Source organism: Leuresthes tenuis, unplaced genomic scaffold (genome assembly GCF_036924035.1).
Source record: "Leuresthes tenuis unplaced genomic scaffold, fLeuTen1.0.hap1 SCAF_15, whole genome shotgun sequence".
NCBI lineage: Eukaryota > Metazoa > Chordata > Actinopteri > Atheriniformes > Atherinopsidae > Leuresthes > Leuresthes tenuis.
Genome location: NW_027325369.1, coordinates 16,372,235 through 16,385,146, shown reverse-complemented (window position 1 = coordinate 16,385,146; position 12,912 = coordinate 16,372,235). Strand labels below are relative to the sequence as shown.

The window sequence follows — 12,912 nt, the reverse complement described above, 5'->3', positions numbered from 1 at the left end:
TCCGTGTCAGCACTTTGAACCTTGTTTTCTTTTTTTAAACAACTGGATGTTTCTCATGAAGAAGGAAAGCAGCTTTTTCTCTCAGACTAGCATCACATAGCCCCAGTCCTGTCTGCTACTCTTATTTTTAACTCTTTTTTTTTCTCTTCTCTTTTCTTCCGTGCTTTCTGGACTTCAGAGGAAAGTGCTGCGTGACGTTGCTGAACGAGACGGAAGCCCTGAAGTCGTATCTGGAAAGGGAGGTATGTGTGCGCTGCAGGTTTATTCCCCGCGTAGCATCAGCGAGTCGCCGAAGTTCAGTACATGCGTTAGTTTTTAGGACTTCTCTAAATGTGTGCGTTGGGTGGATGGGTGTGAGTCTTCCGAGTTTAAAGATTCTTGTTTCAGGATGAATTATTTAACATGTTGACCCAGAATGTTCTTTTCACATGCACTAATGAGGAGACGAGAGACTCGTAGAGAGAAAAACACACACACACGCACGCATGGAGGGACAGCTGCACCCCTCTTTCTCCCCTCTCTGCTTGCCTGTCTCGCTTCCCCTTCCTTCATTCCACCCTCATGCCTTCCTGCCATCTGTATTTCCCAGGATGCCTTCTTCTACTCGCTGGTGTATGACCCTCAGCAAAAGACCCTGTTGGCAGATAAGGGGGAGATCCGCGTCGGGAACAAATACCAGGCCGACATCACTGACCTCCTGAAAGAAGGTGCATCTTATTGAACCCTGATTGTTCAACTAGCCCCAGTTCTTTAGAATGTATGACAGGCAAACGCTGTTTCCTGAAGGGAACTGTTAACCTGCGAGCCAATACGGTGTCTCTGCATTAAGAGTAGTCTGAGACTTAACTGTTAACCGCTCCAATCTCCAGGTGAAGTTAAAGGCTACGTTTCCATGACAACAAAAACGCTGCCACAGGATTATATAAACATTTCAATCGGAGCTTAATGCAGGTTGACGCTTTAGTTGCCTGCGGAAAAGGTACATTTGACTGCTTTTTTTGGTGCTTCTGTCACATTCCATGTCAGACCGAAGCAAAGTTTCCACAGATTCGCTGACAAGCGATAACTATACCCATATGACGCTTAACACCTGACAGAAATATCACTCCAGTGTCTCCACAATTGACCACATTCCGAGTTTTTGACCTTTTAACTTGTCCGTAATGTTGAAATCAATTAATATTTTCCCTTTAACTGGCTGAAAGAACCTTTTCAGACATTTTGTGCCAAGCTAATCATTTTCAAATGTGACCGTTTTTCTGCCAGATTTTGGGTACCATGTTTTGCCAGAATTTTTATTCTTAGCAGGTGGGAAAAACCTCTGAAATTGATATTAAAGCACTGTGGGACAGTAAGCTCTCTAATTAAACCCATGCAAATGAAGTTCTTCTACATGTGCTAGAGACTGGCTTGTTGCAGGCTGGCACCCTGACAGACTCCGCCTCTTCAACTGGGATTCTTCAAAGCTTTAAATAAATCAGTAGTTTTTAAAAGAAATGGCGGATAAACAATCCACTTCAGTTGTGGGTTTTGCCAAAATTTTTTTAATTTATTTTTTTATTGTTGTGTACACGAGAGCCATAACTCAAACCTACGCGTTTTATTCCTGCTTGTTTTGTGGGGGAATTCAGATGAGGAGGATGACAGGGACCTGGAGAAACTCGAGGAGAAGATCTGGGACCCCAACAGCTCACTAACAGAGAAACAGATCGACCAGTTTCTGGTAGTAGCTCGGTAAGTCAGCGCGAAGAATAACAATATCAGTGGGTTTCTAAAAGAAATGATTTAAAATAATATCTGCTGCAAATGAATTGAGCCACACGTTTGGATAAATTGTTATACACAGATCTTAAGCCTGGAGATGGTTGCCTTAAATTATCAATGGCTGTCAAAGCCAAAGAAGATTAGTCATTACCTCTAAAACTCGAACTAACTGCTGCATCATGGAAGTCTGATCTGTACACCTTAGGAAAAGGGTGATGACGTGTTTCAAAATGATCTCTCCAGTAAAACTTCCAACTTCTCTTTGTAAGCTTTCGTACAGAAATGGCTTGTGAGGAAAAAAAAGACAACAAAAACTTGTCTAACTTGTTATTTAACTCTCACTAGAGCACAAATATTCCCAGAAATGATATCCTTTTAAGTATCTCAAACTTTTCCTGAACAATCCCTGATTTTCTGAGACTAGATATGGTTTATTCACAGCTTTAGCTTTTTCCACTTTGTACACTGCTCCTCTGCTAGAGCCTGGCCTGATTATTGAATTACATAGTTATTAGGAACCAGAGTTATGAGTTTGTTGATTTAGCTTTAAATGTTTTCTGCATAAATGCTTCTGAGATAGAACTTCAGGTTTGATTTGATCCCTCGTGGCATGTAATAATTTCTTCCCTGCCTCCTGTTCTCCTCATCTTTGTCACCGTGTCTCCTGTCCCATAGGTCAGTAGGTACATTCGCCAGAGCTTTGGACTGCAGTAGTTCTGTGCGGCAGCCGAGCCTTCATATGAGTGCTGCCGCAGCCTCCAGAGACATCACCTTGGTGAGATATATACGTGAAAGTGGGCTTTGTTTAAATCAGCATCACACAATGTGTGAAAAGTATTGTAGAGAATCAGGACTGTTAATCAAAATGATGTGTTCTGGGAATCTGTCGGTGATTGTTTAGACCTGTAGCTGATTGTCGTAAGATCCAACTGGGCTTTAGAGGCCTAATGTGAGCCTTTTCCACCCTTGATCCTGTCTTTAAATATGAAACATAGATGAGCAGCCTTCGAGTCATCCACAGCCTTGGACTCAGACTGCATCGTAGCACGGACTGAACAAATAAAATATTGTCATGTTTATCTGAAGATGTTCGCTGATTATTGCGTATATTAAGCAAAAAGAACTGCCACCAACATGCATTCCTCTTTTGCGCTTAGTTTCACGCCATGGACACCCTCCATGCCACAGGCTACGACATGACTCGAGCCATCGCAGCGCTGGTGCCTCAGGGCGGGCCCGTTCTCTGCAGGGATGAAATGGAGGAGTGGAGCGCCTCCGAGGCCAACTTGTTTGAAGAGGCGCTTGAGAAATACGGCAAGGACTTCACTGATATCCAGCAGGACTTTGTGAGTGGCATAGCAAGAAGAAGTGCATTGAAAGATTTAGTTTGAAATTTTTGGGAAATCCTGATTTATTTAAAGCTTTCTGCATGTGCCGAGATTTACAAGACTGGTATTGATCTTTAAGCGCAAGTGAATATTTGCCATTGTGAGAAACCATTTCTCAAACTGAAGTGATGTTAGAGCTTTGCTTTTTCTTCATCATTTGTTTTTTCTTTGAGCTTTTATGCACTCTCGAAGGCATTTCTGCTTAATCAAATTGTTGTGTAGTTATGAAAGGACATGTAACCAATCGTGTAATTTAGGGATTTGTATTGGAGGCATTCAGTGCATCCATAACGTCTGCCTCTGTGCAGATACAGCAGAATTACTGTGATATTTTAACTTGATTTTGGCATTTAGTTGATAGTTTATGAACACAACAGTAGTTTAGGATGCAACACAGCAGCCAGCGCCTTGGTAAAGAATAAAAATGTTGTTGCATAATGAGAAAGAATCCCTTGAAGCACTAAAAAAACCCCCAACAACTGAGTTTTGAGTTTTTGAGAGGCAGCCAGGAGAAGGCTGCCCCTCCACTGTTGCTGCTCCAGCTGCTGTGCGCTTATACAGCCCAAGAAGAATGGTGCTGCCAAGTAGATGTTTATACTTCAAATTGTGCTCAGCTTGCACTGTGTGCATCACTCCACCACCTGGTGGCTGACATCTGTCAGTGCTTGTTCTTTTTCCTCTTCATGCCTTTTCTTTAAACAACAGGACTACACCACCATCATGGGTGGGGCCTTAACTTACCGACTGCTACGGCGCATAATTCTTCACAACTTCTTAGCGGGGACCTAATTCAACTGACTGCACTGTGTAAAACCTTCAGCCACCCCCAAATTCTTCACTAAATGCCCGAAAACCGTAAAATAGGTGTAGCGGTTTATCAGAATATGTACAAACATGAATGGAAATACAGTATATGAGAGATAAGAGCTTGTGAAATTTGTATTTGTTATGACCGCCTTTATTCTGCAACACAGCCTGAACCTTCTTAGGTTTCCTGTAACTTCTTGAAGGACATTCCAAAGCTCTTCTTTGGATGTCGGTTGCCTTTTGTTCCGTTCTCTGTCAAGATGATCCCTCACTGCTTCAATAAAGCCGAGGTCCGGACTCTGGGGAGGATTCATCCCTCCATAAGACCTGCTGCCGTCTCTGCCTTTTCTCCCTTTTTCTCCCTTCTTTCCGTTTTTTTCCGATTTTCTCCGTTATGTGTAGGCATGACACGGGTTCAACCCTTGAGTTGGGTACCAAAAAACACATTCCTCTGAAAATAACCTTGTATGACTGGACTGAAAATGAAGAACAAAAAGCAGCCAATGTCCAAGGAAAATGTTTGAAAGACCTTGCACAGAGCTGCATCTGCCATCCTCAGCATCCGCAGTGAAAATGTTCCGCGTTGATGAGGGAGAAAAGCAGAAACAAAGCAGCAGACGTCTCCATTGCACAACTTTGGAACTTGACCTTTTAACAGTAATCAGCTATCAAATGAGTTGAAGATTATAATTCTGTGAAATGATTTATCAATTAAGCCAATTGTCCCAATCTAATTTTCTTAACTTGATCAAGGTTTTCCTCATCAGTGGTGATTTGTGATTTGCTCCCATGACGTAGCAATGCCTCCTTTTTAAGATGATGCTCGTTTCTTTTCTCTCTTTCTCCAGTTGCCCTGGAAGTCACTGACGAGTATAATTGAGTATTACTACATGTGGAAGACCACAGATAGATACGTACAACAGGTAACTTACATTATACATTCAGAAATGTTTTCTTTGTTATTCCATGCCCAGTTTCTTTCACATTTTGACTTTTTATAACCAATTGATCAAAAGCCCCTTACACGCTGCTGAAAAAAACATGACCACCCGCTGACACCTTGGCCTTGAGTGCAGTGTGAAAGTGTTTAGTCTGCAATCAGTTGCTCGTCGAATGACTGCAGTTGACATTTTCTAAAATGGGCTCCAGCTTGGCTCAGCATCATTTTGGACATAGCGCCCAGGTGCACATGCTAATTTTCACTGGGGGACGCTGCAGTCATGACAACAAAAACGGTCTCTGTCAAATGTCGATTTAATGTACTCTTTGGCAAAAAAAAAAGGGTTTTAATTCATCTTAAAAAGCATCATGAAAATGGGTGTGAAGTGAACATTCTCCTCCTTTTTAAACCTTTTAAATTTTCTCCAAATCAAGGCAAATTCACACGGGCTTCGGAACTCAAGATTGTTGCGCTGAACATGCCTGTTTTTTCACGTTGCAACTGTATTAGGGTTTGCAAGTAAATAACTTAATCCCATTGTTCTTTCTCCTTCTGCTCTCCCTCCTCCTCAATCCTTGTCTCTGCTCCAGAAACGATTAAAAGCAGCTGAGGCAGAGAGCAAGCTCAAGCAGGTTTACATCCCCAACTAGTGAGTACTTTGGTGCAAATTTTTGTGACTTTTTGTTGTTGTTGCTGGTTTTCCCTCTTTCTCTTCTTCTTTTTAAATTATTCAGAAAGCTGCAGCAAAACCTCCTGTATTTTAAATCTGTATAGTTTCCACAGTTTTTGTTAATCAGACGCAGTTTTTTACTGCTATTATTAATGACACCCTCCAGTAGAGCAGCATAACTTCCATTTCTGACTGCAGGGACATGAATGTTATCTGTTCTCGAACTGAAAGGGTCCGTCTTATCCTTGCTGGTCTGACACCCCCTCCCCCTCCGTCTCTGTTCGTGTTCCCTTTCAGTAACAAGCCAAACCCTAACCAGCTGAGTAACAATGTAAAGCCAGCTCTCTTAAATGGAGCAGCGAGTGCGGGCGTCCCAGGACCGCCAGGTTCAGGGCAGACCCCTGGCCTGGGCAGAGCCTGTGAAAGCTGCTACAGTAAGTCATTCACTTATATAAGATTGTTGTAGCTGGACTTCCTTTGTTTGTTGAGCAGAATTTGTCAATAACAGCTTGATTTCATAAGTTAACTGAATCAGCGTCTGTTAAGAAAAATAAATGATGATTTTTCATTCATTTAAAAAACACACATCCGCTCCATCCTTTGTGCATGTGGTGCACACTGGATGTTGGAAAGAAGAGAAAGTGTCATCCTTTGCCCCGCAGCAGATGATGAATGATTAAAGTTGCGTTCATGATTACGTGTGTTCTTTGCTCTTCTACATCACACGTTCTTCGTTACGCATCTGCACTTACTCACACACATTTGTGTGTGTGTGTGTAGCCAGCAGCTCCTACCAGTGGTACTCATGGGGACCTCCCAACATGCAGTGTCGACTCTGTGCTTCATGCTGGACTTACTGGAAGAAGTATGGAGGGCTCAAGATGCCCACAAGACTGGATGGCGAGAGGCCAGGACCCAACCGCAACAGCATGGTACGAGCGGACCCCCGGAACATACACGTGCACGCTCCCAGACTCCTGCTTCTCTGCAGTCCACACACAGCACACTTCCTGTCCGCCTGGAGCCTTTTGCTGTCTTATTGCCACTCATGTAGCCCAGAATGATGTCAATTTTCACTGTTAGTTTTGATGGCAAATAGATTTTCATTCTTTTTTTTCATTACTCGTGATTACAGATAATTTTCTTGTGTTACATAGTCATCATTTTTACTTTTCCACATTGAAATCTAAAACATTTAAAGGTGCTCCTTCAAACTAACACAAAAAAAACTCATAACCAGAAAATGAGGGTTATTTTCAAGCTGCATGTCTGCCTCTACCTCCAATACACACATCCATCTCAGTCTGGTGAATACTTGAGAATAGTGAAGGTTATCTGTGGTGATGCAGACAGTCATTGCTTGGGTTTTGCTCCATGAGCTTTATCTCCATTACATTTCAGCAACAAATATCTTACTTTGCAATGTCGGTTTACCAAAGAAACCACTGATGTTGCTTGTAAGGATGTGGGAGATGTTTCCGCCCCCCTTGTAGTTCTTTCCGCTCCAAAATCATAAAATGTCCTGTAAAGGGCAGTTAAACGGCCAAATAATTCTTCAAATGGTTTTGATTGAAAGCTTTGAGTTGCAGTGCCGTGTTGGACAGCGCTGTCTACGGTCTACCCCCCCCAAAAAAGAGACCTGTAGAAGTTAATGCTGTATATCTGGTTATATTTCTTTCTGATTGTAAAAAGTAATATTAAACACCCCATATGCAGCTGAGGAGGGACAGTTATTGGCTGGTGTGTGAAATGGATGTTGCATATGTTTTCTTCACCATCAGTTAGGAAGTGTTTTGACGTTTCTGTCTGATCAGTCAGTGATCATTAAGCGGTTACTGTGTACTAGACTGATGTTGCTATGCCGATGACATCAAATGAAAATGTTGTTCTCCTCTTTGTACCTGCAGAGCCCCCATGGTTTACCCCTGCGGCACAGCGGCAGCCCCAAGTTTGCAGTAAAAACCCGTCAGGCTTTTTACCTGCAGACCACCACCCTGACACAGATGGCTCGTCGCCTCTGCCAGGACATCATTCGGCCTCGATATCTGGCCAGGCACCCCTACCTCCCCGTGAACACAGCAGCCATCAAAGCAGAGTGTAGGGGCCTAATTCTTCTCCCAGCTTAGCTTTTCACACCGATCTGACATTTGATACAACTGTTGCTGTATGAATAAGCATCATATGAAGTATCGTGTGATGCCTATATAAATATTTAATGCTAAAATTCCATGCTTTTTTTTAAACCATCTGTTTTCCCTCATCCGTTGGATTATAAATTCCTACAGGTGCCCTGCGGTTACCAGATGGGCCAAAAAAGCCTCTGCCATTGAAACCCGTGGAACGTAAACCTCTCGAGTCTGTGGTTCGGTACTTAGGTAAGAAGAAACCCCTCTCTAATTTTGTTTTTATCTCTCCCTGTTTAGCTATTAACATCGAATGTTGTGGGATCTAATCCTCATTCAAGTCCTGCACGTGCACAGCCACACGCAGCAAAAACACCTCCTCACCTAATTTTCAGTGGATCCTAATTACAGTGCCATGTATAGCAAGCTAGCAGAGAACAGTGTAAAACAGGAGAATTGCACGAAGGGACGGAGGTTTCATCTGTGAGAGGCGTAATTACAATGTTATCCTATTCTTTTATGGACTATAAAAGACTCCACATATCCACAACTTTACAGACGGAGCTAAACATAGCGAAAGCCACAAACAAGTGAGCTATTCTGTTATTATTTAGCAGAAGCAACAAGTGGGATGATAAATCAGCATCCTCTTGCATCCTGTTTATGTTTGCCCATGTCCTGTTTTTCTGCAATTCTCACAAGATATTTGCCAGGCTTGAAACCAAATTTGCGTCCTCTGGTGCTTTTTGGGCAGTTTCATGCCCTGAAATGTTCATAATTACTGTCAGTTTACCTCATGTCGAGTCAGAGGTTCACACACTTCTGTAGTCCAGCTGTTAGTCCTGTCTGCGTAACCTCTGTACTGCTGCACATTTTCAGAAGCACATCCCCGTCCACCCAAGCCCGACCCCCCTATTCGCGGAGGCTCCTTCACTACAGGCAGCTTGACACCCATTAAGTCCTCTCCCATCCTCAACAACGGCTCACCCACCATCCTGGGCAAACGCAACTATGAGCAGCACAACGGAATGGATGGTGAGTGACCCACAAACTAAAGAGCTCAGATGTACATGTACAGCGGGAGTTTGCTTTCTCACCTTCAAACCATTTCGATTTCGAGCTCCATGTGATGATGATGATTGAGAAATGTGCTTGTTAGTATCTTATACTGTCATTAGGTGCAGCTGTGTGTAAAATGTACCCCTGTTCAGCTACTCTTAATTTAATCCCTTTCAGTAGAGATTTTTATTGGATAGGAGTCTGGTTTCCAAGGGGCTCGTATTTTTTTGGGCTCCGTCCCACTGTCCCCTGTGATGCGAGAGCCGGGTAAAAACAGACTGAGAGATCAAGAGAGGGAGAATATGCCAGAGAAGACGGTCAGAGGAGGGAGAGGGAGAGATTGTGAGAGGATCGGATCGGCCTTGCTGCTTTAGCTGGAGGCTACGGTCTGTGTTGTCATGGTAACAGCGGAGAGGGGAAGGACGAGGAAGGCTCGGTAAGTGTATCCTGAGGGACGGCATCTCTGCTGGTCTGTGAGCACACCTCAGGCCCAGGCTGGGATAACGCATCAGGAGGTGATTTGTATTTTGAAGTCAGGCAGGCTCCAGGATTAAAAGTTAGTTTGGGTTTCTTTTTCTTCGTCCACCACCAAGTCACTGACTTATTCAGGTCACAGTAGTTTATCAGAATATCATGTTTTATTTGTAATGTTTTTGGGGGTCATTAAATTGAAGGTGTGCAGTGTTATTGCAGCTCGTATGGTCTGCTGTTCTAATGTCATGCCAATCATTTTTACTTAAACAAACTGAGCTTATATTAACTGCTAGATTTATGCAAAGCAGAATAGGCTATGAATGATATTTTAATAACATCAGTGTATCGAATGACCACGTCAAAGACGCAGTTTGAAGTGATACAATTGAATGCTGTGAATTTGCTGCTTTGCTCTTATTTAAGTGCGTTCTTTCTGAGTTTCGGCTCGCTGTTTCACTTATTTCATCCATTCAACCTTAATTTAGACTGAGAAAATACTGGTGCGTGTAGGCCTCATCAGCATTCCCCCTGTGGTTCACTCTCATGGCATCATTTTTGAATGCAGACAAATACGGAAGCTAGCATGTGGAAAATGTTGCGCGATGAAGCAGCTGAAGAGCTCCATGGGGCAAAAACAGAGCTGAAGGTTGGAACTCACCAGTTGGGCAGAAACAGAAATCTGTTACCTCCTCTCGCTTCTCAGTTGGTAAATCCTCGACTCCTCTGCTCACCACCGCTTCCTTTGTCTCGAGCCCTCCCTCCTGAGATGTGAGCTGTGAAGGAGAATAAGATGCATAAGAAGAGAGGCATGGAGGCAACAGGCGTTTAACAGATGTTATCTCCTTTACTTCACAGCCCTCATTTTAACCCAGCATGAATTACACGACCCCGTGGCACAGCTGCATCATCTGTCTGTTGTTTTGTTCGTCCTTCTGCAATATTTTATTTGTTAGATGAGCATTATCGTTACTTTTGGCAACCTTTATCTTTCTTTTTAGTTAGATTTAAAATGACCGATACTGTGTCGCGGCCCTTTTGTTCATCAAAACGTACACCTGTGCCTCTTCATCGTGGCCCCTCCAACAACCCTCCTCACTCGCCATCCTAGAAGATGATGCGCTGTGGTTCGAGTCCAGGTCACAGACAGGAGAATGGAGCAAAAGAGAGACGAGGAGGAATACAATGGAGAAAAAGAGAGGAGCCTTATAATTGCTGGATGTCTAAGACCACATATACAGCACCAACCTGTGGGGTATCATTTTTGTGTTTGCTGCCCCCAAGTGGTGAAAAAAGAACTCACCTCTGCTGTTAAAAAACTAAGGTCATTTAGAACCAGTTCATTCATTCATTTTCTGTACCTGCTTGATAAATTCAGGGTCAGTGAAACACACTTTGCTGGCTCCTATTAAACAGTACAAAGCAGTAAACGCAGGAACTGTAATTTGGGATTTCTATGTCGGATTTTGTGTCGCAACATAACTTTTTTTTAAAGAATTTAACTTTTTCTTTTGAACTGAAATATTTTGGCAGAAGATTGGTTTGCAGTTGCGGTGCATTTAATTGCTGTTGCCAGGGAGACGAACGCTGCTTTACACCGAATGACAAATTCTGAAACTGCCTGAGTCGGAATGAATATTTTACGAGAAATTTGCTGTTTGCTGAATTTCTTGAATATCTAACTGTCAAGTGCAAGCTACAGTTTTTTATTTATTTATTTTTATCTGATTGAAGTGTAGTTGAGGGGCAGAAAAAAGTGAAGGCTTCAAAAGTACCTACTGAACCACCAAACTTGCCAATTTCTCATTATAACCTTTACAGGTGAACTTAATGTGACCTTCTGTAAACTTTTGAATGCATGTCCGACTGTTCAATGTTTCAGTACTTTTTGCACAAGTTGCTGTTCTCTAACAAGGAGACCAAGACAACACCTAACAATTGATCAACAGCGCCTCGCCGTTGCGAGGCTTCAAACAGGATATTCTTGGATGTGGCCACTGAGCTTCGAGTGTCACGTGTCCAGTGTCATCAGCAGCTTGCAACAGAGAGACTGGAAAACTCACAGAAAGGCATAGAAGTGGACGTCCTTTGGCCACATTCCACACTGATGACTGCTTCACTGTGAACGGTGCCCTGAGGAACCGGATGAGGAATGCCACTCAACTCCAGGCACATTTAAAGGAGATGAGGGGCACCCAAGTGTCCCGTCAGATCAGAAGCGTTCACATCAGCGTGGTCTGCGTGCTCGACGACCTGCAAGGGTACCTGACCACACCACCAGGCACAGGTGTCATTGTCTTGCATGGGCCAGGGAGCATTTATGCGGGACGAGGGACCAGTGGGACTCAGTGCTGTTCTCTGATGAAAATCGATTCATGTTGTGCAAAAATGAGGGCTGCCAAAAATGTTGGAGACGTCAAGGAGAGCGCTATGCATCAGCCACTGTTGTCACCAGGCGAGCCTTTGGTGATGGTGGTGTTACAGTGTGGGCAGGCGTGTCTAATCAGTACAGAACTGCCCTGCACTTTGTTAATGGTACAGTGACAAGCCCAAACTACCTCAATAACATCATCGATCCAGTCATTGCGCCCCTGCACGAACAACACAGGCCTAATTTCATCTTCATGGACGACAATGCTCCAGCTCATCGAGGTCGCATCATTAGGGAACGGCTGCTGGAGATTGGAGTACCTCAAATGGAGTGGCCTGCACTTTCTCCAGACCTGAATCCCATAGAAAACCTGTGGGATCAGCCGAGTAGCCGTGCAGAGGCTCATAACTCTACCCCAGAACCTCAATGACCTGAGGGCCGCCCTTCAAGAAGAGTGGGATGCCATGCCTTAGCAGACAATAAGTCGGCTTGTGAACAGCTTGAGACGTTGTTGTCGAGCTGTAATCGAAGCTCAAGGGCACATGACAAGTTATTGAGACATTCACATTTTCTGTTGTGGGATACCCATCACTGTTGTTGGCTTTTGTTTCAATAAGTTGTTTGAGATGATGAAATCACCAGTGCATGCTTCTACTTAAATGCCCTACTTTCATGATATAATATCACTGTAGCGTGAACTTTCACCCGGAAGCCAAATATCCAAAGAAGTTGATCCTCTACGAAGCCACCAGGGGGCAGAAGAAGGTTTTTCTTACCATTTGGTATTTCATGTAGGAACAGTGTGTGCAGACTGGGTTTGTGTGTGTTACCTGCTGCAACATCTCTCATCCTCCGTTTCCTCCACAGGTACCAAATCGAAAGCCCTGATTCCGCAGTGGGATATTATGGCCAAACGTGTCAGTGATGCAGGACGAGCCTCAGCCTCGCTGCAAGATGAAGTACATGAACTGGACTGATCCATCTCTGGGGACGATCTCTACTGCAAACCCCAGCGAGGTGAGACGTTCAGCACCTCTGGGCTTCTCTGAAGATTATATATATATATTTTTTTATTAGATCAAATATTTTTGGTCGTTTTTTTTTTGTTTGTTTTGTTCTGTAAGCCTCATTTACAATAAAAAGTGACATTTTAAATGGCCACTAATGCAGGCAAAATGTGTTTCTGAAGATTTGTATGTACATTGCATGCATAAAAAAGGGAAGAAATGATAGAACCCAGTGCGTGACAATCTAATGGCTGCCCTACTTACCCGTATATCTCACGGTGTCGTTGAAATGCTAAAGAAAAAGAGAGATAA

At 43.4% G+C, this 12,912-nt stretch overlaps 1 protein-coding gene across 2 annotated transcripts in view; it reads left to right on the top strand.

Annotated features, from left to right (window-relative positions):
• Nucleotides 1–12,912, top strand: part of mta1 (metastasis associated 1) — a 35,745-nt gene that overhangs the window by 21,331 nt on the left and 1,502 nt on the right. For both annotated transcript variants that reach the window (XM_072365367.1, XM_072365366.1), the window contains exons 5-17: nucleotides 179–242; nucleotides 590–707; nucleotides 1,632–1,734; nucleotides 2,440–2,539; nucleotides 2,922–3,110; nucleotides 4,808–4,882; nucleotides 5,490–5,548; nucleotides 5,867–6,003; nucleotides 6,350–6,501; nucleotides 7,477–7,666; nucleotides 7,855–7,944; nucleotides 8,572–8,727; nucleotides 12,461–12,610. In XM_072365367.1, coding sequence (XP_072221468.1) covers nucleotides 179–242; nucleotides 590–707; nucleotides 1,632–1,734; nucleotides 2,440–2,539; nucleotides 2,922–3,110; nucleotides 4,808–4,882; nucleotides 5,490–5,548; nucleotides 5,867–6,003; nucleotides 6,350–6,501; nucleotides 7,477–7,666; nucleotides 7,855–7,944; nucleotides 8,572–8,727; nucleotides 12,461–12,570 — 1,543 coding nt within the window. In that variant the 3' untranslated portion in view covers nucleotides 12,571–12,610. The remainder of the gene's footprint in view (nucleotides 1–178; nucleotides 243–589; nucleotides 708–1,631; nucleotides 1,735–2,439; nucleotides 2,540–2,921; nucleotides 3,111–4,807; nucleotides 4,883–5,489; nucleotides 5,549–5,866; nucleotides 6,004–6,349; nucleotides 6,502–7,476; nucleotides 7,667–7,854; nucleotides 7,945–8,571; nucleotides 8,728–12,460; nucleotides 12,611–12,912) is intronic.